Raw genomic sequence first — 27527 nt, forward strand, 5'->3', positions numbered from 1 at the left:
AATTTTTTGGGGGCCTTTTTGCCCTTAATGGATAGGACAGCAGAGTGACAAGACACGGGGGGCAGAGAGTTAGGGAATGACAAATGCACGAAAGACCGCCTGCTGCAGGATTTGAACCAGGGTTGCCTAAAGTGAGGACTATAGCCTTAGGATATGGGGAAGGCCAGGTGCTCTACCAGCTGAGCCATACACTGGCACCTATGTCAAATGACTTTGACAAACTATGAAGAGAAAAAAAATGCGGTCCAAAATTTGAAAAAAATATCATACTATACTATGTCGTCCAAGATGTGACAATTTTTTTGAAAATAATTTTTTGGTCTTAAAAAGCGTCACACATTGTCCGAACTTTGCCTACAACATAATACTATGCTATGTCGTCCAACTTTGACAACTTTTGAGGAAAAAAAATATTTGGTCCAAAATTTGAAAAAAACATCATACTATACTATCTTGTCCAAGATGTGACAATTTTTTTGAAAAACATTTTTTGGTCTTAAAAAGCGTCATACGTCGTCCAAACTTTGCCTATAAGGTAATACTATGCTATATGGTCCAACTGACAACTTTTGAGGAAAAAAAAATTTGGTCCAAAATTTGAAAAAAATATCATACTATACTATGTCGTCCAAAATTTGACAATTTTTTGAAAATCATTTTTTGGTCTTAAAAAGCGTCATACGTCGTCCAAACTTTGCCTATAACGTAATACTATGCTATATCGTCCAACTTTGACAACTTTTGAGTAAAAAAAAACATTTGGTCCAAAATTTGAAAAAAACATCATACTATACTATGTCGTCCAAGATGTGACAATTTAAAAAAAAAACATTTTTTGGTCTTAAAAAGCGTCATACGTCGTCCAAACTTTGCCCATAACGTAATACTATGCTATATCGTCCAACTTTGACAACTTTTGAGTAAAAAAAAGAATGTGGTCGAAAATTTGAAAAAAACATCATACTATACTATGTCGTCCAAAATTTGACAATTTTTTTGAAAATCATTTTTTGGTCTTAAAAAGCGTCATACGTCGTCCAAACTTTGCCTAAAACGTAATACTATGCTATATCGTCCAACTTTGATAACTTTTGAGGAAAAAAAAATTTGGTCCAAAATTTGATAAAAACATCATACTATACTATGTCGTCCAAGATGTGAAAATTTTTTTGAAAATAATTTTTTGGTCTTAAAAAGCGTCACACATTGTCCGAACTTTGCCTAAAACGTAATACTATGCTATATCGTCCAACTTTGATAACTTTTGAGGAAAAAAAAATTTGGTCCAAAATTTGAAAAAAACATCATACTATACTATGTCGTCCAAGATGTGACAATTTTTTTGAAAATAATTTTTTGGTCTTAAAAAGCGTCACACATTGTCCAAACTTTGCCTACAACATAATACTATGCTATGTCGTCCAACTTTGACAACTTTTGAGGAAAAAAAAAATTTGGTCCAAAATTTGAAAAAAACATCATACTATACTATGTCGTCCAAGATGTGACAATTTTTTTAAAAAACATTTTTTGGTCTTAAAAAGCGTCACACATTGTCCGCACTTTGCCTACAACGTAATACTATGCTATGTCGTCCAACTTTGACAACTTTTGAGGAAAAAAAAATTTGGTCCACAATTTGAAAAAAACATCATACTATACTATGTCGTCCAAGATGTGACAATTTTTTTGAAAATCATATTTTGGTCTTAAAAAGCGTCATACGTCGTCCAAACTTTGCCTATAATGTAATACTATGCTATGTCGTCCAACTTTGACAACTTTTGAGGAAAAAAAAATTTGGTCCAAAATTTGAAAAAAACATCATACTATACTATGTCGTCCAAAACTTGACACTTTTTTTGAAAATCATCTTTTGGTCTTAAAAAGCGTCATACGTCGTCCAAACTTTGCCTAAAACGTAATACTATGCTATATCGTCCAACTTTGATAACTTTTGAGGAAAAAAAAATTTTGGTCCTAAATTTGAAAAAAACACCATACTATACTATGTCGTCCAAGATGTGACAATTTTTTTGAAAAATATTTTTTGGTCTTAAAAAGCGTCATACATCGTCCAAACTTTTCCTAATACGTAATACTATGCTATATCGTCCAACTTTGACAACTTTTGAGGAAAAAAAAAGTTTTGGTCCAAAATTTGAAAAAAACATCATACTATACTATGTCGTCCAAAATTTGACAATTTTTTTGAAAATCATTTTTTGGTCTTAAAAAGCGTCATACGTCGTCCAAACCTTGCCTATAACGTAATACTATGCTATATCGTCCAACTTTGACAACTTTTGAGGAAAAAAAAAGTTGGTCCAAAATTTGATAAAAACATCATACTATACTATGTCGTCCAAGATGTGACAATTTTTTGGGGGCCTTTTTGCCCTTAATGGATAGGACAGCAGAGTGACAAGACACGGGGGGCAGAGAGTTAGGGAATGACAAATGCACGAAAGACCGCCTGCTGCAGGATTTGAACCAGGGTTGCCTAAAGTGAGGACTATAGCCTTAGGATATGGGGAAGGCCAGGTGCTCTACCAGCTGAGCCATACACTGGCACCTATGTCAAATGACTTTGACAAACTATGAAGAGAAAAAAAATGCGGTCCAAAATTTGAAAAAAATATCATACTATACTATGTCGTCCAAGATGTGACAATTTTTTTGAAAATAATTTTTTGGTCTTAAAAAGCGTCACACATTGTCCGAACTTTGCCTACAACATAATACTATGCTATGTCGTCCAACTTTGACAACTTTTGAGGAAAAAAAATATTTGGTCCAAAATTTGAAAAAAACATCATACTATACTATCTTGTCCAAGATGTGACAATTTTTTTGAAAAACATTTTTTGGTCTTAAAAAGCGTCATACGTCGTCCAAACTTTGCCTATAAGGTAATACTATGCTATATGGTCCAACTGACAACTTTTGAGGAAAAAAAAATTTGGTCCAAAATTTGAAAAAAATATCATACTATACTATGTCGTCCAAAATTTGACAATTTTTTGAAAATCATTTTTTGGTCTTAAAAAGCGTCATACGTCGTCCAAACTTTGCCTATAACGTAATACTATGCTATATCGTCCAACTTTGACAACTTTTGAGTAAAAAAAAACATTTGGTCCAAAATTTGAAAAAAACATCATACTATACTATGTCGTCCAAGATGTGACAATTTAAAAAAAAAACATTTTTTGGTCTTAAAAAGCGTCATACGTCGTCCAAACTTTGCCCATAACGTAATACTATGCTATATCGTCCAACTTTGACAACTTTTGAGTAAAAAAAAGAATGTGGTCGAAAATTTGAAAAAAACATCATACTATACTATGTCGTCCAAAATTTGACAATTTTTTTGAAAATCATTTTTTGGTCTTAAAAAGCGTCATACGTCGTCCAAACTTTGCCTAAAACGTAATACTATGCTATATCGTCCAACTTTGATAACTTTTGAGGAAAAAAAAATTTGGTCCAAAATTTGATAAAAACATCATACTATACTATGTCGTCCAAGATGTGAAAATTTTTTTGAAAATAATTTTTTGGTCTTAAAAAGCGTCACACATTGTCCGAACTTTGCCTACAACATAATACTATGCTGTCGTCCAACTTTGACAACTTTTGAGGAAAAAAAAAATTTGGTCCAAAATTTGAAAAAAACATCATACTATACTATGTCGTCCAAGATGTGACAATTTTTTTGAAAATCATATTTTGGTCTTAAAAAGCGTCATACGTCGTCCAAACTTTGCCTATAATGTAATACTATGCTATGTCGTCCAACTTTGACAACTTTTGAGGAAAAAAAAATTTGGTCCAAAATTTGAAAAAAACATCATACTATACTATGTCGTCCAAAACTTGACACTTTTTTTGAAAATCATCTTTTGGTCTTAAAAAGCGTCATACGTCGTCCAAACTTTGCCTAAAACGTAATACTATGCTATATCGTCCAACTTTGATAACTTTTGAGGAAAAAAAAATTTTGGTCCTAAATTTGAAAAAAACACCATACTATACTATGTCGTCCAAGATGTGACAATTTTTTTGAAAATCATTTTTTGGTCTTAAAAAGCGTCATACGTCGTCCAAACTTTGCCTAAAACGTAATACTATGCTATATCGTCCAACTTTGATAACTTTTGAGGAAAAAAAAATTTGGTCCAAAATTTGAAAAAAACATCATACTATACTATGTCGTCCAAGATGTGACAATTTTTTTGAAAATTATTTTTTGGTCTTAAAAAGCGTCACACATTGTCCGAACTTTGCCTACAACATAATACTATGCTATGTCGTCCAACTTTGACAACTTTTGAGGAAAAAAAAAATTTGGTCCAAAATTTGAAAAAAACATCATACTATACTATGTCGTCCAAGATGTGACAATTTTTTTGAAAAACATTTTTTGGTCTTAAAAAGCGTCACACATTGTCCGAACTTTGCCTACAACGTAATACTATGCTATGTCGTCCAACTTTGACAACTTTTGAGGAAAAAAAAATTTGGTCCACAATTTGAAAAAAACATCATACTATACTATGTCGTCCAAGATGTGACAATTTTTTTGAAAATCATATTTTGGTCTTAAAAAGCGTCATACGTCGTCCAAACTTTGCCTATAATGTAATACTATGCTATGTCGTCCAACTTTGACAACTTTTGAGGAAAAAAAAATTTGGTCCAAAATTTGAAAAAAACATCATACTATACTATGTCGTCCAAGATGTGACAATTTTTTTGAAAAACATTTTTTGGTCTTAAAAAGCGTCACACATTGTCCGAACTTTGCCTACAACATAATACTATGCTATGTCGTCCAACTTTGACAACTTTTGAGGAAAAAAAAGATTTGGTCCAAAATTTGAAAAAAACATCATACTATACTATCTCGTCCAAGATGTGACAATTTTTTTGAAAAACATTTTTTGGTCTTAAAAAGCGTCACACGTCGTCCAAACTTTACCTACAACGTAATACTATGCTATGTCGTCCAACTTTGACAACTTTTGAGGAAAAAAAATTTGGTCCAAAATTTGAAAAAAACATCATACTATACTATGTCGTCCAAAATTTGACAATTTTTTTGAAAATCATTTTTTGGTCTTAAAAAGCGTCATACGTCGTCCAAACTTTGCCTAAAACGTAATACTATGCTATATCGTCCAACTTTGATAACTTTTGAGGAAAAAAAAATTTTGGTCCTAAATTTGAATAAACATCATACTATACTATGTCGTCCAAAATTTGACAATTTTTTGGAAAATCATTTTTTGGTCTTAAAAAGCGTCATACGTCGTCCAAACTTTGCCTATAACGTAATACTATGCTATATCGTCCAACTTTGACAAATTTTGAGGAAAAAAAATTTGGTCCAAAATTTGAAAAAAACATCTTACTATACTATGTCGTCCAAGATGTGACAATTTTTTTGAAAAACATTTTTTGGTCTTAAAAAGCGTCTTACGTCATCCGAACTTTGCCTACAACGTAATACTATGCTGTGTCGTCCAACTTTGACAACTTTTGAGGAAAAAAAAATTTGGTCCAAAATTTGAAAAAAACATCATACTATACTATGTCGTCCAAAATTTGAAAACATTTTTGAAAAACATTTTTTGGTCTTAAAAAGCGTCATACGTCGTCCGAACTTTGCCCAAAACGTAATACTATGCTATGTTGTCCAACTTTGACAACTTTTGAGGAAAAAAAAATTTGGTCCAAAATTTGATAAAAACATCATACTATACTATGTCGTCCAAGATGTGAAAATTTTTTTGAAAATAATTTTTTGGTCTTAAAAAGCGTCACACATTGTCCGAACTTTGCCTACAACATAATACTATGCTGTCGTCCAACTTTGACAACTTTTGAGGAAAAAAAAAATTTGGTCCAAAATTTGAAAAAAACATCATACTATACTATGTCGTCCAAGATGTGACAATTTTTTTGAAAATCATATTTTGGTCTTAAAAAGCGTCATACGTCGTCCAAACTTTGCCTATAATGTAATACTATGCTATGTCGTCCAACTTTGACAACTTTTGAGGAAAAAAAAATTTGGTCCAAAATTTGAAAAAAACATCATACTATACTATGTCGTCCAAAACTTGACACTTTTTTTGAAAATCATCTTTTGGTCTTAAAAAGCGTCATACGTCGTCCAAACTTTGCCTAAAACGTAATACTATGCTATATCGTCCAACTTTGATAACTTTTGAGGAAAAAAAAATTTTGGTCCTAAATTTGAAAAAAACACCATACTATACTATGTCGTCCAAGATGTGACAATTTTTTTGAAAATCATTTTTTGGTCTTAAAAAGCGTCATACGTCGTCCAAACTTTGCCTAAAACGTAATACTATGCTATATCGTCCAACTTTGATAACTTTTGAGGAAAAAAAAATTTGGTCCAAAATTTGAAAAAAACATCATACTATACTATGTCGTCCAAGATGTGACAATTTTTTTGAAAATTATTTTTTGGTCTTAAAAAGCGTCACACATTGTCCGAACTTTGCCTACAACATAATACTATGCTATGTCGTCCAACTTTGACAACTTTTGAGGAAAAAAAAAATTTGGTCCAAAATTTGAAAAAAACATCATACTATACTATGTCGTCCAAGATGTGACAATTTTTTTGAAAAACATTTTTTGGTCTTAAAAAGCGTCACACATTGTCCGAACTTTGCCTACAACGTAATACTATGCTATGTCGTCCAACTTTGACAACTTTTGAGGAAAAAAAAATTTGGTCCACAATTTGAAAAAAACATCATACTATACTATGTCGTCCAAGATGTGACAATTTTTTTGAAAATCATATTTTGGTCTTAAAAAGCGTCATACGTCGTCCAAACTTTGCCTATAATGTAATACTATGCTATGTCGTCCAACTTTGACAACTTTTGAGGAAAAAAAAATTTGGTCCAAAATTTGAAAAAAACATCATACTATACTATGTCGTCCAAGATGTGACAATTTTTTTGAAAAACATTTTTTGGTCTTAAAAAGCGTCACACATTGTCCGAACTTTGCCTACAACATAATACTATGCTATGTCGTCCAACTTTGACAACTTTTGAGGAAAAAAAAGATTTGGTCCAAAATTTGAAAAAAACATCATACTATACTATCTCGTCCAAGATGTGACAATTTTTTTGAAAAACATTTTTTGGTCTTAAAAAGCGTCACACGTCGTCCAAACTTTACCTACAACGTAATACTATGCTATGTCGTCCAACTTTGACAACTTTTGAGGAAAAAAAATTTGGTCCAAAATTTGAAAAAAACATCATACTATACTATGTCGTCCAAAATTTGACAATTTTTTTGAAAATCATTTTTTGGTCTTAAAAAGCGTCATACGTCGTCCAAACTTTGCCTAAAACGTAATACTATGCTATATCGTCCAACTTTGATAACTTTTGAGGAAAAAAAAATTTTGGTCCTAAATTTGAATAAACATCATACTATACTATGTCGTCCAAAATTTGACAATTTTTTGGAAAATCATTTTTTGGTCTTAAAAAGCGTCATACGTCGTCCAAACTTTGCCTATAACGTAATACTATGCTATATCGTCCAACTTTGACAAATTTTGAGGAAAAAAAATTTGGTCCAAAATTTGAAAAAAACATCTTACTATACTATGTCGTCCAAGATGTGACAATTTTTTTGAAAAACATTTTTTGGTCTTAAAAAGCGTCTTACGTCATCCGAACTTTGCCTACAACGTAATACTATGCTGTGTCGTCCAACTTTGACAACTTTTGAGGAAAAAAAAATTTGGTCCAAAATTTGAAAAAAACATCATACTATACTATGTCGTCCAAAATTTGAAAACATTTTTGAAAAACATTTTTTGGTCTTAAAAAGCGTCATACGTCGTCCGAACTTTGCCCAAAACGTAATACTATGCTATGTTGTCCAACTTTGACAACTTTTGAGGAAAAAAAAATTTGGTCCAAAATTTGAAAAAAACATCATACTATACTATGTCGTACAAAATTTGACAATTTTTTGAAAATAATTTTTTGGTCTTAAAAAGCGTCATACGTATAATAATAATTATAATTTCAATGTCTCATAATTGTGACCTTATATCTCATAGTTTTCATAATTTCTAATTTTTTCTGAATAAAATGACTGAATGATACTGAGCTCCATGAAGCTGTTGTTGTCTTGGTCTATTCCACTGATGGTGACTCATTTTGTGACGTCACATATTTCACACACAGGTGATGCAGGGGCGAAGAAAAACACCATCGAATGTAAGAATGGTGTTAATGTTATGCAGAGTGAGGGAGGCGCCAGTGATTCATGAGACATTGTAATAATAATAATAATAAATTTTATTTGTAAAGCACTTTTCATAAAGTTATCTCAAAGTGCTACAGAAACCAAAAAACAAAATAAACAAAAGACTAAGAGAAAAATCAGACACGATTAAAATCAGACACGATTAAAATCAGACACGATTAAAATCAGCAGAAGAAAGAATAGCTAAAGGAGGAGAAGAAAGTGCAGAAAAGAGAATAAAAACATCTAGGAACGACCTAGGAAAGCCTGTTCGAATAAAAACGTTTTAAGCCCTTTTTTAAAGGCATCGACAGACTGGGGTTGTCGTAGGTGTTCAGGGAGGGAGTTCCAGATGTGGGGGGCAGTGGAGCAGAAGGCTCGGTCTCCCATGGTGCGGAGTCGTGTGCGGGGCTGATGGAGGAGGTTGGTACTTTGGGACCGGAGGTTACGGGTGGATGAGTGAGGGGTAAGGAGGTCTTTGAGGTATTGTGGGGCGTTGCTGTAGATGCAAAGGTGGGTGATGAGGGCGATTTTGTATTGGATTCTTGAGGTTATGGGAAGCCAGTGTAGGTTCTGAAGAATGGGGGTGATGTGGTCGTATTTGCGGGTTTTCATCAGAGTTCGGGCAGCACAGTTCTGAATGAATTGAAGTTTCTGAAGGTGTTTGTTGGGTATACCGATGAGCAGGCTGTTACAGTAATCAAGCCTGGAGGAGATCAGGGCGTGGACGAGTTTTTCAGCATCAGAGAAGGTGAGGAATGGGCGGAGTTTAGAAATGTTCTTGTGTGTGTTTCACGCGCTAATTCAGGGTTAAGACTTGGTTTTAGGAGTTTATTGTGACTATGACGTGTCCTCACTAAGATTTTTGTGTGTGAGTATGACCGTGTACCTGATAATGTCTATGTGTCCATTTTTGGCAGCCAGGTGGAGAGGAGACGTCCCATTGGGGTCAGTAGTGTCTCCTTTTTTGGGCTCCAGCAAAGCAGCACACATGTTACTGGAGAGTAGCAACTGGACCACCTGACACACAGAGAGAGAGAAAGATGTATTTATTATTTCAGTGGACGACAGAGTCTTCGTTTCCTTCCTTCTCAGTCGGACTAAGAGCGCGGGTTCTTCTTACCCCAACTCTGCCGAACTCACAGGCCAGGTCCAGAGGTGTTTTCCCCGCGTTGTCCACGATGCACGGGTTGGACTGATGCTGCAGCAGCATCTCAGACTGCAGAAAGAAAAAGAAAAAAAGCGCAGACACATGAGGAGCAAAATCAACTCTTGAAAGAGCAGTTATTACAAACACGCAATCGTTCCGCCGTCAGCGGGTATAAATAAAATGTTGTCATTTCAAGGTTCAGTAGGCTCGGACTAGTGTGATTGTTTTTTGGTGTTATTGATCAATAAGTCAATAATAATAATCTTTCAGCATAATAATAATCTAGGCTCTGGAACTCTAGCATGCAGACTGCAAGAAGAAATAAATAAAACAGAACAGAAACGTACGCAGTCCAAACGTGTGAGCTGAGAACGGGAGGCACCGTCCCAAAATGATAGTCTTTTAACTAAAAAATTAAAGGCACGCTGGTTCCAGATCTCTATATCATCATCACCACCAACCGTGCAGATTTATTCAGTCAATCAAACTTATCACACTTATCAGGCCACACGAGTGAAAACATCTGTGCTACATCATCTCCTCACTGTACATATCGAGACGGGCAGTTATATACACAAACTAAGAAGTGTTTTAAGTTCATATATGGAAACGACTTCAAAGCTCATGTTTAAGTGCTCACAAAACTCCAATTGATCTGAAATGAAGGTCAATGAAAAAGAGCAAACATGTCAACAACAATATCTCATGTTTTGATCATGTTTCTGTTCGCCTGATATAAAATCAGATCCAAAATTGACTCTACTTCCCGTTTTTCATAGTGACATTTTTTTTAAGGAAAGAAATGCACCGGTTCTTAATGATCACATTACCTCCGATGGCCTGTGTTCAGCGTGCAGCAGCCAGCACTGGCTGACACTGAGGAAGCTGAATGGAACTCAGCCATCATTCAATTGATTATTTACAGCTGTGAATTTCCTACTGACCTGTCAAAAAGTGACACCATGACAAATAAAAAAACACTTGCAGGGCAGAAAACCAAAGACAATGAGCTTAAAGATAACATCTATAATCTCTTCCTGAATCCACACCCGGGGCTGAACGATTAAGGGGGAAATATCTGATTGACTATTTGTGTGATTTGCAATATGATTTTTTTTTTTTCTTCTTTTTAAAGAGTCAATCTCACGTTCAAAATCCAATGTGTTGGATTTGAATCAAATGATGACGCATGAACACATGACACAATCAAAATGACTCTAAATTCAAAAAAATTCAAGCTGCAATCATAATGATACAAATTGTTTCCAACCAAGGTTATTATTGTTATTTGTTATTGTGCGTCTTTGTAAATTTGCCTCCTCCTTGCCTGCAATTTCGAAATGTTTTATTTTCATTCATTTTCAATTTGTTTTTTTTTACAATGTGGGACATAAGGCTATGCAAGGTACACTTATTATTCACGTTGTTATGTTCACGTGTGTCTTAAGCACTTCAGTCTAGTTCCTTCAGTAGACTGTTATATTTGGTCTAAATCCATTTTTAAAATGGCATCTTTTGTTGGGTTTTTATGACACGCAATACTTATTATGACCTTTTTGCATCTTGCACCTGTCAAATACTAAAAAAAATAACACTAAAACCAATAAAAAAATAAAAACTGATAAAAACTCGCAAACCTGCTCTGAAAACTAAACGGCTAATGCAAAATCCCATACTATTATAACCTTATTTCCAACATGCATATGAATTGCATGTGAGTTATAACAGATGGCTGTGATGTGTGTCATGTGTACACATGTGTAATAACTCAGTGTGTGTCATGAACGACGTCGCGACCTCCATTTTGTGCCCCACGTTTGTTTTCCCGAAAAACGGCCGAGCTCACTCACCACGTCGTAGTGTCCGTGCTGCGCCGACAGGTGGAGAGGAATCTGTCCTTCGTCCGACTGGCCGTTGACGGACGAGCCGGACTTCAGCAACATCTTCATAGGCTCCGCCTTCCCCTGCCAGGCTGCATAATGCAGGGGCCGCATACCTGCACACACACACACACATGAACGCACATAAAAACTCACTTTCAGTTTTTTAAATTTTATTCTTTGAAATCCTCCTCATATCTTGAAAAATAAACTTAAAACGTGTTATATATATATATATATTATTTATTTATACTTATTGTATCTTAACCCAATCTCCCACTGATCCACTACATCCCCATTTGTCTGCCAGTGAACCAGCAGATGATAATTGGATGAACATTTCTCTGGATCTAGGTTATCATCCAGGTAAGAAATGATTACATTTTTGTGGCTATCCAGATCTGGACGCAGAATTAAAAGTGGCTCACGGTGAAAGTGGTTTGCACTCTTCTGAGCGCTTTTTTGTGTGTGTTTTTGTTGAAGGTGATTCAGACGTGTTTTAGACAGAATCAATGAGGTCGTCTTCCCAGTGTCCTCTCCTTGACTTGGCTTCTAGTATTTCCCTGCTAACTTGGAAGAGAGGACCAAAGGGAAGGGAGTGGGGGTGGGATGGATCTGCTGCATCGGTCACAGTTTTTGCCAGACTCCTACTACACTGTATAATTTTGCACAGATAACTTTATGTATCTATGACTATCTGGACTTAAAGCGGATGGTGTGTGTGTGTGTGTGTGTGTGTGTGTGTGTGTGTGTGTGTGTGTGTGTGTGTGTGTGTGTGTGTGTGTGTGTGTGTGTGTGTGTTTCCGCCTCACCTTTCTGGTCTCTGATGTCAACAGCAGCCTGCGACTCCAGCAGCAGAGTGATGAGCTCCAGGTTGCCATTAAGAGCGGCATGGTGCAGAGGAGAAAACCTGTAGAACACAAACACAAACACACACACAACTTGAGGTTACACTAAGGGAATTACACTCACTACCCTATCCTTCACTCATTATGTATTTATTTCCAGGCACCTCCACGTTTGTGGGCGAGTGTTAAAAAAGCATGTCCCAACTTTGCTTAATATTAAAAAAAAAAGTGTGTCTTAGATGTGATTTTAGCATGATTTAAAGCATGATTAACAGGGGACTTGAAAAATGTCCCCTTTTCTGAAGGAGTCCCCAGTTTGTGAGTGTGAAATGCCACAGAAGGTCCCCTGTTGTACTGGTTCACTAGCACACACACACACACACACAAACACACACGAGCCATTCAGGCAATGGATGAGTGTTAAGAAACGACGTGTGAGAAATATGAGGTGTTCAAATGCCTGCTCCAGCCAGCAGGGGCACTGCTGAGTATGGGCTTTAACACTCACACACTTGCAAGTCCCCACTTTGCTTAATATTAAAAAAATATCACCAGAGTGTCTTTGCTTGATTAACAGGGGACTTGAAAAATGTCCCCTTTTCACATGGAGTCCCCAGTTTGTGAGTGTGAAATGACACCGAAGTCCCCCTGTTCTACTGGCTCACAGGTACACACACAGGTACACACACACACACACACACACGTGCATATCATGATGTGGTAATGGCAAAGCTTGGCATGACAAATAGATTTAATAGCAGAGGATTAGAGCCAAACATCTGAAGTGTGTCTACTGAAAAGCAGAGCGTGGGCGTTTGGAGATGAAAAAAAGAGGAATTGTATTATACTGTATTATGTAAGGGATACAGTGTGTGTGTGTGAGTGTGTGTTTTCCAGGTATTACTCATGTTGTCAGGACCTGAATCTGTTTGCACAGTCACATTATGGGAACTTGTTGTCTCCCCATGATGTTATTACATGTGAAGGTGAAGACATGTTGAATACTTAGGATGAGGTGAAGGTCGGGGGGGCCATGGTTAAGTGTCCAGAAAATGAATGTAAGTCAATGTAATGTCCTCTGAAGTCATGAAAACCACACTGTACTGTGTGTGTGTGTGTGTGTGTGTGTGTGTGTGTGTGTGTGTGTGTGTGTGTGTGTGTGTGTGTGTGTGTGTGCGCATGATGAGATTGACATGTCATCCGTGATGGATAAGCACGACGAGGAGAAGAATAAAGGCATAACCTGAAGCCACACACACACACACACACACACACATAAATGACACAGAGCATCTCCTCTCTGACTGATATCAGCAGTGACACACACACACACACACACACACGCTCCTTTCTCCTCACCGTGCTTCTCGAGAGTTGCTGTTTTCTGTCAAACACACTCGGTGTTTGTCTTTGTGCACAGTCGACTTAAGAGGTTTGCAAATATTTTCATAATTTCCTGAAATTCAAAAATTCATTAAAATTATTCCTTAAGAGGTTTGCAAATATTTTCAACAGATCCTTGTTCAGGGCGATACTGACTATTATGATGGTAAATTTCAAGTAATTCTGAGATACTTTTTGTTTTTGAGAAGAAAGTCAGCTCACTGTCAAAGTGCATCAGGGAAAATGGATGATTTCCTGAATTTCAAAAATGTATTAAAATTATTCCTTAAAAGGTTTGCTAATATTTTCAACAGATCCTTGTTCAGGGCGATGCCGACTATTATGATGGTGAATTTCTAGTCATTCCGAGATACTTTTTGTTTTTTTGAAGAAAGTCAGCTCACTGTCAAAGTGCATCAGGGCAAATGGATCATTTCCTGAATTTCAAAAATTCATTAAAATAATTCCTTAAGAGGTTTGCAAATATTTTCAACTGATCCTTGTTCAGGGCGATACTGACTATTATGATGGTGAATTTCAAGTCATTCCGAGATACTTTTTGTTTTTGAGAAGAAAGTCAGCTCACTGTCAAAGTGCATCAGGGCAAATGGATCATTTCCTGAATTTCGAAAATTCATAAAAAAATTTCCTTAAGAGCTTTGCAAATATTTTCAACAGATCCTTGTTCAGGGCGATGCCGACTATTATGATGGTGAATTTCTAGTCATTCCGAGATACTTTTTGTTTTTTTGAAGAAAGTCAGCTCACTGTCAAAGTGCATCAGGGCAAATGGATCATTTCCTGAATTTCAAAAATTCATTAAAATAATTCCTTAAGAGGTTTGCAAATATTTTCAACTGATCCTTGTTCAGGGCGATACTGACTATTAATATGGTAAATTTCAAGTCATTCTGAGATACTTTTTGTTTTTGAGAAGAACGTCAGCTCACTGTCAAAGTGCATCAGGGCAAATGGATCATTTCCTGAATTTCAAAAATTCATAAAAAAATTTCCTTAAGAGCTTTGCAAATATTTTCAATGGATCCTTGTTCAGGGCGATACTGACTATTAATATGGTAAATTTCAAGTCATTCTGAGATACTTTTTGTTTTTGAGAAGAAAGTCAGCTCACTGTCAAAGTGCATCAGGGAAAATGGATGATTTCCTGAATTTCAAAAATTTATTAAAATTATTCCTTAAAAGGTTTGCTAATATTTTCAACAGATCCTTGTTCAGGGCGATGCCGACTATTATGATGGTGAATTTCTAGTCATTCCGAGATACTTTTTGTTTTTTTGAAGAAAGTCAGCTCACTGTCAAAGTGCATCAGGGCAAATGGATCATTTCCTGAATTTCAAAAATTCATTAAAATTATTCCTTAAGCTGCCGTTCAAATGTACAATTGCCCTCGTTGTCGTAGTGTATGAATACATGAATAAAGGCTTCATTTTTGAACATGTGACCACTGATTTTATTCCATTCACCCTCCACATGAGAGTCACCCATGCCCTATGATTCTATTCCAGTCAGTGCACAGCTGATAGGCATCATATATATATATATATATATATATATATATTTTTTTTTTTTTCGATTACACATTTCTTGCTTATCTGAAATAAGAAAGTTTCCTATCATGAAACTGATGCACACACACACACACGTCTGTATAGCTAAAACTAGGTCTTAACCCTGAAAAAGACATTTTTAGGAGCAGCCAAAATGTACATACACATACTTTTTTTTGGTCCTTACAAAGACACCCATACAAGAACACACACACATGAGTATAGTGAACTGAATGAAACCTTCTCTGCTCTTCTATGTCATAACAACTCCTCTCATAAATAAATATGAGAACATTTTTTAAAAAGGTTTTGGAGAGCAGCGTAAATACATCCATATTTAAGATGATGTGTTTGGCTGAACGCAGCACGAGCGTAAACATAAATAGATTAAAAATCGGTGCCACAGATTCTGCAAATTTGATTTGAACCGTCATGGTGAAGCACTAACCAAGTTAGATAAAGTCAGGATAGAAACTCCTTTCTTCCACTGTGTGAATTTTAATGCAAAGACAAAAACTCTGAGATTCTCCCGTAACCATGGAGACAGGCCAGACCAGAAAGCATGATATACAGTATGTGTCCAAACTATTGCAAACTATTGAGTCTCTGTGCTCCAGGGTGACATGTATATTGAAAGTCTCCCCCTCTCTCTTTGTGTGTGTGTGTTCTTGTACTTGCGGCATACTGAGGACCAGTGAGGGTTTTTTAACCAACAAAGTGAGGTTATTTTTACAAAGTGAGGACATTTTGGCCCAGGTCCTCACTTTGTTTTCATTGAAATCACTTTTTTTAGGTTTTAAACATGCTATACTCTGTTTTTAACAGTGGTCCTCAATTTGGTACAAAATGTACCCGTTTTCCAGCCCTGGTGTTTCACACACGTTTTGCTCTGGGGCTCCACCTGCAGACATGTTATGGTACTGCACCCTTTTGGTTCTTTATAGATGTCATTCATGAAGTAGATATTTGTAATGGTGTTGATTTATAAAGTGGAAATGGTGGTCCTCACTTTGTCAGCAACCCGGTCCTCAGTGTGCAGCAAGTACAATAATGTGTGTGTGTGTGTGTGTGTGTGTGTGTTCTTGTACTTGCGGCATACTGAGGACCAGTGAGGGCTTTTAACCAACAAAGTGAGGTCATTTTTCGGAGTGAGGACATTTTGGCCGGTCCTCACTTTGTTTTCATTGAAATCACTTCCTTAGGTTGCTATAACACGCTATACTCAATTTGTCAAAAAAAAATTACAATTTTGGAGGACATAGTATAGTATGACGTTTTTGTCAAATTTTGGACCAAACATTTTTTGTCAAAGATTTTTTCAAATTTTGGACGTCATAGTATAGTATGACGTTTTCGTAAAATTTTGGAACAAAAATTTTGGGTAATTTGTTTTTTTCAAATTTTGGACAAAATAGTATAGTAAGAAGGTTTTTGTCAAATTTTGGACCAACATTTTTTTGTCAAAGACGTTTTCAAATTTTGGACGACAGTATAGTATGACGTTTTTGTCAAATTTTGGAACAAAAATTTTGGGTAAAATTTTTTTTTCACATTTTGGACGACAGTATAGTATGACGTTTTTGTCAAATTTTGGACCAAAAATTACCAAAAGAAAAAGTTTTCCAGCGGTTTTTGCTCTGGGGCGCCACCAGCAGACATTTTATGGTACTGCAAACAGTAGTTCCTTATAGATGTCATTCATGAAGTAGATATTTGTAATAGTGTTGATTTATAAAGTGGAAATGCTGGTCCTCACTTTGTCTGCAACTCGGTCCTCAGTATGCAGCAAGTACAAGAATGTGTGTGTGTGTGCGTGTGTGTGTGTGTGTGTGTGTGTGAGGGAGCAGAGCTGCATACTAAACAGTGCACAGTGACCTGCTCTACTTTATTTACTACACATCACCTGTCACTCCTTTCCTTCCCTCCTTCCCTCCTTCCCTCTCTCCTTCTCCTCCTGCACTTCTTCATCTTCTTTTTACCTCAGGATAAAAATAGTCAGTTTACCATTTTATTACTCTATTGTGTCACTATTTTACGTCCACTTTTATTGATTTTATGTTGCACACCTTTTACGTTGCTGTGCCTTTAAATCCTCGGTCAACCTTGGTTGTTTTTTTTGTTTTTTTTTTAAATGTGCTCCAGAAATAAAGTTCTTCTGAGCTACTTTTCCTCTGCTCCTTATTACTCTCTTTTCTTCCTCCTCCTTGTTTTCCTTTCACTTTGAACTCTTCCGGTCGTACATTAATCACGTATACATTTTTTTCATCACAGCTTGTCTTCTCTGTTTATTTTTATTCAACCAGGAAGTCCCTCGGGATCACAGTCTCTGTGAGACCTGCAGGCCACCGTATTTACAAAAGTATACAACACAATTAATCAACTTAAAACAACAAATACATAGTTATACCAATGACACTTTTTAGTGATGCTGTTAACTGTAAACTGTTAAAACTAGCGCTGGGCGTTAACGGCGGTTAACGGCGTCAACGGTACTGACGGGAAAAAGGCACGCAAACGCTGCTAAAGGAGCTAACGGAGCTAAGGAAGCTAACTGGTAAACGGCACTGGAGTCCAGGCATCGTTTACCAGTTAGCTTCGTACGCTGCGTTAGCTCCTTTAGCTCCAAATAACCGGCGTACCTGTGTACTGCGTATGTGTGTGTCTGTTTATAAAGTTGAGCGTTACTTTAGCGACTCATTTTAACAATCGGGAGTCACGTTAAAAACATGACGTCACGCGCGTCTTTTCCCGGTCAGTCGCCATGGAAACGCGTCATGCGTTAATGTGTGCTAACATTGATACCGTTAACGGCGGTTAACGTGCCCAGCGCTATTTAAAACAGTTTAATCAAAGTTCTAAGAGGGTTAGGTTATAATATTGTAGTGAAGTTGATGTGATATTAAGTGGCTACATGCATTTAGTTGCCTTTAATTATGTAGACTTCCATGTTAGCGCTGTAGCGCTGCTCTTTTCCTTTAATAAACAGACCGCTCCAGTTCCACTGTAGGCGCGCTAACGGCGCTAAAGGAGCTAACGGAGCTGAGGAAGCTAACTGGTAAATGGCACTGGGGTCCAGGCACCGTTTACAAGTTACCTTCATTAGCTCCTTTAGCGCCAAATAACCAGCGTACCTGTGTACTGCGTATGTGTGCCTCTGTTTTTTTAAGTTTAGTGTACTTTAGAGATTAATTTTAACTATCGGGAGTCACGTAAACATGACGTCACATGCGTCTTTTCCAATAGTGTGATATTAAGTGGCTATATAATGTATTTAGTTGCCTTTAATTACGTAGACTTCCATGTTATTCCAGTTGTAAAATTTGTAAAAGAAAAGTGGTTTTGAAAGCCACCTCCGTGTTTCCCCAAGTGATCTAACCGTAGGGTTCAAACACGTCAGGTCATGTGACGTGTTATTACTCAATCTAAATGCATGACAGAAGATTGAATCCCAGGCCAAACGCAGACCTCTGTGACCTCAGCGACCTCAAGGTCAAGGAGAAGGACCGTCGTGTTAGCACGGGGGGATAAAAAACAATCAAATATCTTACGCTGGTCAAAAATCAATCAGCCAGTTAAATATAAAATCCTATAAATCACATGTGCCACTGTATACAGACTATAAAAATGTCAATAAATAATATAATGTCTTTGAAATGACTCAGCACAAATGAATTAAATGACAAAAAATAGTGCTATCGTCCCGTCCCCAGTCATTTTCATCAATAGCAAATATGTAAAGTGTGTCTATAAAACGTTTATACATTTCACAAAACTAATTTTTCATGTTTTTTATTGTATTCATAAAGGGGATTTTTCAGGAGCGACGCCATTATCTGACATTTAACTGCGATAATTATCACTACTGACTGATTTAGTCACCAAATTATTCTATATTTGACACTGAGAAACATTATGATTTTAAAAATGTTGATTTTTGGGACACATTATTTAACATTTTAATCAAAAAGACAAATTATTGCAATCATGGTTCTTCAGTGCTCATCATCACTGTCACGGTTTCTCTTTTCCCCGACCAGGTTTACACAAGGACACAGTTACACAACGCTGCATCAGAGTGTGTCAGTGGGGTACATGTGTGGAGAGAGGAGGAGGAGGAGGAGGAGGAGGAGGAAGAGGATGAAGAGGAGGAGGAGGGAAAGCCCTCGCTTTTGCCAAGTAGTAAAACCAGCCATACAATATTTATACCTTCCCGTCTCCCATTCTCCCCCACAAATCCACATCCCTGTGTCTCGCTCCTCTTCCATCTGTGCCCTCAGATCGCTCTCTTCCTCTCTTCCTCTCTTCCTCTCTTCCTCTCTCCTCCTCCTCCTCCTCCTCCTCCTCCTCCTCCTCCCTCTTCGGCCTTTGATGATCTCACCACTTCCCTCCACACAGCCCCGTCCTCTGCATCCTCCCCTCTTCCATAAATCTATTGCTCTCCGGGAAGCCGACTCCTCAGGTCGCTCCCTTGTTGCATTTCTATCTTGTTTTTTTGTTGTTTGTTTTTGGAGCTGTAGTGTGGTGTACACACATATATATATGTATATATGTATATATGTATATATATATATATACATATATATATTAACACTTCTGGGCAGATGGGATTATCTTCCACTTCACAGCTGCAGCCAATCAAGTTACACTACCTCCTCTTTTTAATGATAGCATAATGATCGCATAATTAAATGTAGTACATTTAACATTAAATAAGCTTGTTTGGTCCACACTAATCCACACTATCATTTACTTAATTTTAGATTTATTTGATATTAAGAGATTGATTTTTGATATCATAAATGTGCTTTTATTGTGAAGTACACATCATTCCGCATCAAAACGAGCACTTTCAACTTGAAATTCTGTGAAATATCATCATAAATGAGCTTTTATTGTGAATTACACATCATTCTGCATCAAAACGAGCACTTTAAACTTGAAATTTGGTGAAATATGATCATAAATGTGCTTTTATTGTGAAGTATACATCATTCTGCATCAAAACAAGCACTTTTAACTTGGAATTCTGTGTAATATCATCATAAATGTGCTTTTATTGTGAAGTACACATCATTCTGCATCAAAAGGAGCACTTTTAACTTGAAATTCTGTGATATATCATCCTAATTTTGCTTAGATTTTAAAGTATAAAGGATTCCACATCAATTTGTTTTGATGTGGACAGAATATTGTGTTGTCATTTTTAGCTCATATTGCTCACACACTGCTGAAAAGTAGTTTTTACCCACTTTTAGACACTTTGACACCCCCTGATTTAGTAGAAATATTGTATGTATAGTGTATTTCCGATTCATTTAATGTTATATTCATTGAAAAAAAAAAGTGCTTTTCCTTCAAAAATGAGGAAATTTCTATGTGACTTCAAACTTTTGAACGAGAGTGTACCAGTCTCCTCCAATAGCTGAGTTTGCAGAGGAATTCTTCACCACCGTTTGTCAGAGCGATTGTTTGGAGAGAGAGAAACGATGCACCTCCATTTTTCTCCTGCGGTTGAAAACTACACCGCAAATTGTGGTTAAAACCAGACTTTACAGTCTGGTTACTGTAAAGAAACACACACACACATGATCCAAGCACATTTTACCCCTTCTTCACCTGTTACCCTTGTACAATATGCTCCCACACACACACACACACACACACACACACACACAGACACATAAACACACTTTGACCTATTTTCAGTAACGAGAGATTCTTTTATGCCTCCCAGTCTTTCCTGAAACTCACTGCTGCAACAATCACACGCTGGACAAAGAAGGGAGGAAGACAATATATCAGTCTTTTCACTCCTTTCTCCCATCTGTTGGTGTGCAGTACAGATAAGCCTCCTCTATGACAAACAACGTCTATGAGTGTGTGTGTGTGTGTGTGTGTGTGTGTGTGTGTGTGTGTGTGTGTGTGTGTGAGTGTGTGTGTGTGTGGCTCATATATCACATTGTCTTGTGTCTCTTTTGTTTGTTAATCGCTGTCTGTCAGTCAGTCTGCCTGCATCTACACTAAATCTCTATTTCGACTACTCCTTCAATGCTTTTGACGCGTTAACCATTATTCATTTTATATTCATTGGTTGTATTAAAAGCGGAGGATTTTTCCTTGTGTCGTCTTCTTCTTCTTCTTCTTCTTTACCCGTCGGTGAAACAATGGGAGAGCGGTAATTGCGTTCCCACACAACACAGAAACGAGGAGAACAAGAAGTGTTTCTTCACGTCGAGTAAAGCAGTTTGTGGAGGAAAGGTGCTAAGATGACTCAGTGGGGTGTGGTGACGCACACAAGGCAAGGAAAAGACCAGGAAAGAGGAAGAAGAGGAACACCTCAGTGAGCTGAGAGTAAATCTATTAAATCTGCTGCAATTTTCATTTTCCCGTTATTATTAAAAACTTTATTATCGCATTATTTCGAGATAAAATGTTTTCTCGTTTTAACATCAAAACATCTTATCTTGAAATAACGTGATAGTTTCTCGTAATAACGTAAAAGTATCTCGTAATAACGTAATAGTTTCTCGAGATAACGTGATAGTTTCTTGTTAAAACGTAATAGTTTCTCGAAATAACGTGATAGTTTCTTGTTATAACGTAATAGTTTCTCAAAATAATGTGATAGTTTCTCGTTTTAACGTAATAGTTTCTCGGAATAACGTGATAGTTTCTTGTTATAACGTAATAGTTTCTCGAAATAACGTGATAGTTTCTCGTTATAACGTAATAGTTTCTCAAAATAAAGTGATAGTTTCTTGTTATAAGGAGAAACTGTGACGTTATTTTGAGATAAGATCGTTTTCTCATTATAACGAGAAACTATCATGTTATTTCGAGAAACTATCGCGTACTTCGCGAATCGATCACGTTATAACGGGAAACTATCCCATTATTTCAAGAAACTATCACCTTATTTCGAGATCGATCACGTTATAACGAGAAACTATCACGTTATTACGAGAAACTATCACGTTATTTTGAGAAACTATTACGTTATAACGAGAAACTATCACGTTATTTCGAGATAAGATTGTTTTCTTGTTATAACGAGAAACTATCACGTTATTTCGAGAAACTATCACGTTATTTCAAGAATCGATCAAGTTATAACGAGAATATAACAAGTTATTTCGAGATAAGATGTTTTGACGTTACAACGAGAAAACATCTTATCTCGGAATAACGTCACAGTTTCTCGTTATAACGTAATAGTGTCTTGTTATAATGTAATACTGAGCACCCCACTTTTTTTGTAAGTGTGGCAACAATACGCTTCCGCTAAGCTACATGAACGATGTGCTTATTGTTAATAATAAAGCCACCATGGAAAGACCTGCAGCTGTAGTAAACTGGAAGGTTGAGGGTTCAATATCCAGGATGTATCCCTGGGCACTGGACACTTTGACTCCTGATGGCAGTGTGTCAATGGAAGACGTGTGGCGGAATAAGCGCTGCACATAGATGAACGTGTGGGTGAATGGAAAAACTGTCGTATAAAGCAGCTTTGAATAGCAGAGCTTTAGTCATGTGCTCACCACTCTCAATGGGGACTCTACTTGTCAAGGTTTATAAATAAGAGTCTTCATCCTCTCACTCTTTGTTGTCGTCATACCTCCACTCTGTGGACTCCTGACATTACATCACCTCTCTCCTCACTCTCTAACTCTCTAACTGCCTCCTACATCCATCCATCCATCCATCCACTCCTACTGTTTTCTAATTATCTAAATAAGAGAAATGTGCTGACCAGAGTTTGCACATTTTCCCGATGTTTTATGATGCTGCAGAACCAGATGATTGGCACCACTTGTGTAATTCAATTACACGCACACACACACACACACACACACACACACACACACACACACACACACACACACACACACACACACTGCAGATGCAGAAATATCCTAATTAAAGAGCTCATTTTACAGAGCAGCTTCATTACGATCTCCAGGAGGAGCAAACGGACCTGAAAGAAAATACACTCGTCTCATCTCAGTGTGCGCTCATTACAGATCAACGCGATACATGCATTTCTAATGCATTTCCATCGACAAACTGCACACAAACACAAACACACGCACGCAAACACGCAGCAGTGTTAGCATTAGCCGCGCACATCCGCACCACTTAATTCTGCGAGAGGAATTAAGGGCCAAATCAGCGATAACAGTAAACACGCTAATTAGATCAGGGCCGTTCACGATCACTTAGCGTGGCGGAGCCGCTCTGCGAGGGTTACGTAACAGAAAGCGCTTTATTCAGCACAGTTTTTGCCGAACATTGACTTTTCCCACAGTTTCCAATTTTGCTCACAAGAAGTTTTGGGAATGACAAATTTAAATATCAATGTGTACGTAGGGGAGTCCAAACGTACACTGTTCTATTTAACTTTATTTCAGTTTTTATATATATATATATATAGTCTCAGTGTTAATATATTTTTATATTGTACTTTCTTGTTAATGCATGGTTATTATTTATTATCGTTAGCTTTACTGTTAAATTTCCCCACTGCGGGGGACGAATAAAGGACCATCTTATCTTAGCTTAGCTTAGCTTAGCTTAAAAAAAACAGGGACGTGTGGTCATGGGAGGCGGAGTCTCACCTGTCATCATGAAAAGTAAAAAAAATAAAAAAAATAATGATAACATTAAATAAATTAGTCCACATGCGAGGTGTGGAAGCTATTTCCGCTCTCTCTACGCTATAAACGTAGCATTCTTTAATAATGATATAATAACTACATAATAATGTAATTATATGATAATAACAGTATCAAGGTGAAACAAATTAAAAAAAAATTCTTATTCTTGTTACAGTATTACAGTATTGTTAGAGTTCTTACTGTCCAATGGTTGTGGTGATGTCATCTTCTTGGTACTTAATACAGTACAATCATTTGGATCATTTTTATTCTCAATATCTCAGATTTCCTGTTATAAATGTAACATTCTTTTTTTTTATAATTATTTTCCAGATTAGATTGGGATTAAGATTAGAACAATTACAGTGTCAAGGTGCAACATGAAAAAATATAATTCTCTCAAAGTTCTTGTTATGTCGATGTTGTCTTCTTGGCTTCTATCAGTCCACTTTTTCCTATTTTTCATAAATTAGCACCTCTTTTTATCAATTTATGTGATTTGATAACATTTGGATGAATTGTTCTGCCTTACACTAGGCCCAGTTTAATATAAAAAACATTGTATACAGTATATATACACAGTAGGGGATCCCTGTTATATCTCTCAATCCCCTGTTCCACAGCGGTGACACTGCTGCGTAGAATCAACATATAAATAATTTCAAATTAAGATGAAACAGACACCGTGGTCAGATTTCTGTTAAAACTCACTTTGTCTTCATGAACATATTGCCAGACGACTTTTATTGTTCATTTTCTAAAGTCTGCAAAATACAAGCCAGCGCATTCAGGGGGAAAACAAAATAAAAACATAAATTAGAGACATAAAAGCGCTGCATGCAGTAATTAAAATGAGTGAAGCACAGCCCCGCGGTGTCCGGGTATCATAAATAATCTGCTATTAGCTCGAGAAACAAAAAGAGCAACTAAGGAGTCAGGATTTGTAATCTCTACTGGATACGAAGTGGACTGAAGGTGTTTGATCAGATCGTTTTCAGTTTGAACGGAGTATTAAAGCCTTAGAGAATTCTAATCTGGTGGACCAGACTTTTTAAATACATGTTAATCCGACTAAAACTTCACTAAATTGCCCTTTTTTCAAAGTCAGAGTAACACAAATAATGCGATTGGGAGTTGAATTATAAATACAGTATGTTATAACATTCAACCTGGACCCAAACTGTGCCTCCGGGTTCAGAGAGCGTGCAGGAGACTCTGACATCCACATGTGACCTGCTGTATTTGTTGCATTCCGTATGCTATTGTTGCTGCAGTGTCGCTGATAGTATTGCTTGACAGAGCCCGTTTTGCATCATTTCTGTTCAGAAAGACCACAAGAGTAACAGAAAAATTACCAAAACTAATGCACTGTTACCTTTTAAAGGTGCATTATGTAATAAATCTAAAGCAACTGGCCATAAAATCCTCTTAATATGTCACAGAGACTCAGGAATAATGTTCATATAACAAACTGAACTCACCAACAACAACAGTACAGACAAAATATTTGCATTAAAAAAAAAATATTTTGCAGACTGCAAATCATGTTTATGTTTTGAAATCATGTTTTGGCATGTGGCGCCACCTACCGCCATCTACCAATCATTGCAGCCAGTAGAGTCTCAGCTGCAGAGCAACCACGGGTTGCCATTTACAGCGCGTCTAAGCTATAATGGAGGAGAAAACGAAACCTAAAAGACCCCAGAATTTTGAATTTGAATGTAGTAACCGTTTTTGGCCACATTCTTACATATGGTGCCTTTAATCCGCAAATAACAACGAGGAAAAAGACAACAGCAACAAAACTGAGGTGAAATCCAGACTGGAGACCGAAATAATGCTCTGTCGCATGGAACTAGCACCAATAACCTGTCTGCTAAAGTTGTTTTGGGTCATAGGTCAACCACAAATGACCTAATAATTGATTTTAAACTTTTAACGGTGAGCTGACTGAGCCTTTTCAGTGGCTGGAATAAGCTCCTCCCCCTGAGAGTTGTGTTATTATCACTGACCTGGGCCTTTTTTTTAAATACAAAACTAGAACATATGAATTCAGAATGGCTTTTAATACCCAGTAGTGTGGTGTTTTTATTCTTTTTTTAATTATTATTTTAGTTCACCTTTTATTCGTTTGTGTTTTTAATTTGTTTTTATCGTCTGTTTTTAATGCTGTGTGTCTGCGATGCTTTTATTTTTGTAAAGCACTTTGGTCACTTGTGGGTTGTTGTGAAGGGCGAAGTACATTTTAAGTACATTAATAAACTTACAGTACGTTGCCACCTAGTGTAAGGAAATGAGATACGCGTCATTCAAAAAAATCGATTCCGATCAAATTGCGTCGTCACGCTACAATCGCAACGCAGCTTAACTGTGTGTGTGGAAACGTACAGACTGATCGGTTAAACACAGCCATCACATTGTCCACTACAATTAGCTAAGTATAGTGTGTGAATAGTTTAATTATGGACTATTGGGTGGACATTAAAGACAAAAGAGGCTAAAAAGGTGAACTGAAGAGAGGGAGCAAGTGAAGAACATCAATAATGTGTCGATGTTTAATGGCGGCTACATTCTAAACATCAAGGGCTAATACCAATTCCTATCTCAACCCTTAATCTTAACTGGTTATTTTGTCACTTAGAAATGGGACACCCCTTAAATGCAGATACGTCTTCAGACTGTAGGGGGCAGAATAACACGAAAGCTGCGTCCAGTCTGTCAACTCCAAAAAAGAAGAAGAAGAAGAAGAACACATTTACGTCAGGATTATTTATCACGATCCGTTTGTCAGTCAAGTTATTAGGTTGTCAGTTAGTTATAAGATGATACTCATACAAATACCACAACCACGGACATATTCAGCTGACAGTTACCACACACCACGACTTATTGAAAAGTAAACCATAGCAAACCATCGCTTGTCCACACCGGCCGGCTATTGACAAAAGATCGTAAAATAAAAATAAATGTTACGCAAAACAATGACGTCAGTAATCCATAATATGGGCCTAAACTAAGATAATACAATGGTTTTCATCATTTTTATATCTCTATTAACAAAGAAAATACTTCATTTGTAGCGTACTCGTTTCGCTGCTTTCGCCGCCATCTTTGTTTTGTCAAAACACGCAATGCATTCTGGGTAGCCCTTGCTCCCAAGGGTGGTCTCGGAAAAAATCTCAATATTGAGGGCGATACAGCCCTTAAACTTGACCCTCAACTTAATTTTTCTGAGAATCGGGACAGCACTTGCACTAGAGGGAGCGCACATTTTTGAGATTGAGGGTTAAGCGAGGAATTGGAATTCACTCCAAACACATCTAAATCCGACTCAGACGACAGTGTGTCAACTGTGGATTGATGTCTCCTCGTGCGGAAGAACGACATTTCATACCCTACTGTTATTCTCTAACGTCATGTTTGGTAACCGGGTCGCGTTCAGTTGGGTAAACATCTGGTCGTGTGGGAAAGGCCACAGTCCACATTGTTTCCTTACTCATCAAACCGTTTGGTAACAAAGTGACGGATGTCTGCAGTGAAGCATCTGCACGTCACATGTTCCTTCCTCCGTCCTCTCAGATACTCTGTTTACTGCCCTTTACTTATGTTGTCAGTCACTGTGAAATATCATCAGCCATTGAAAGAAAAATATAGCTCTTGTCACTCTTGGAAAATGTGTTTCCTTAACCACCGTGGCAAATTTTGAATGATTAAAAAAAGTT

General features: G+C 36.7%; 1 protein-coding gene across 1 annotated transcript in view; it reads right to left on the reverse strand.

Moving 5' to 3' along the window:
* The window catches only part of caskin1 (CASK interacting protein 1), a gene marked incomplete at both ends in the record, with an annotated part of 137574 nt that overhangs the window by 39695 nt on the left and 70352 nt on the right, over window positions 1-27527 (reverse strand). The window contains 4 exons of the mRNA XM_083897004.1: window positions 9212-9342; window positions 9446-9541; window positions 11323-11468; window positions 12165-12262. Of these exons, the coding sequence (XP_083753130.1) occupies window positions 9212-9342; window positions 9446-9541; window positions 11323-11468; window positions 12165-12262 (471 nt within the window). The remainder of the gene's footprint in view (window positions 1-9211; window positions 9343-9445; window positions 9542-11322; window positions 11469-12164; window positions 12263-27527) is intronic.

This window comes from Microchirus variegatus, assembly GCF_963457635.1.
Source record: "Microchirus variegatus genome assembly, chromosome: 10".
In the NCBI taxonomy this organism is placed as follows: Eukaryota; Metazoa; Chordata; class Actinopteri; order Pleuronectiformes; family Soleidae; genus Microchirus; species Microchirus variegatus.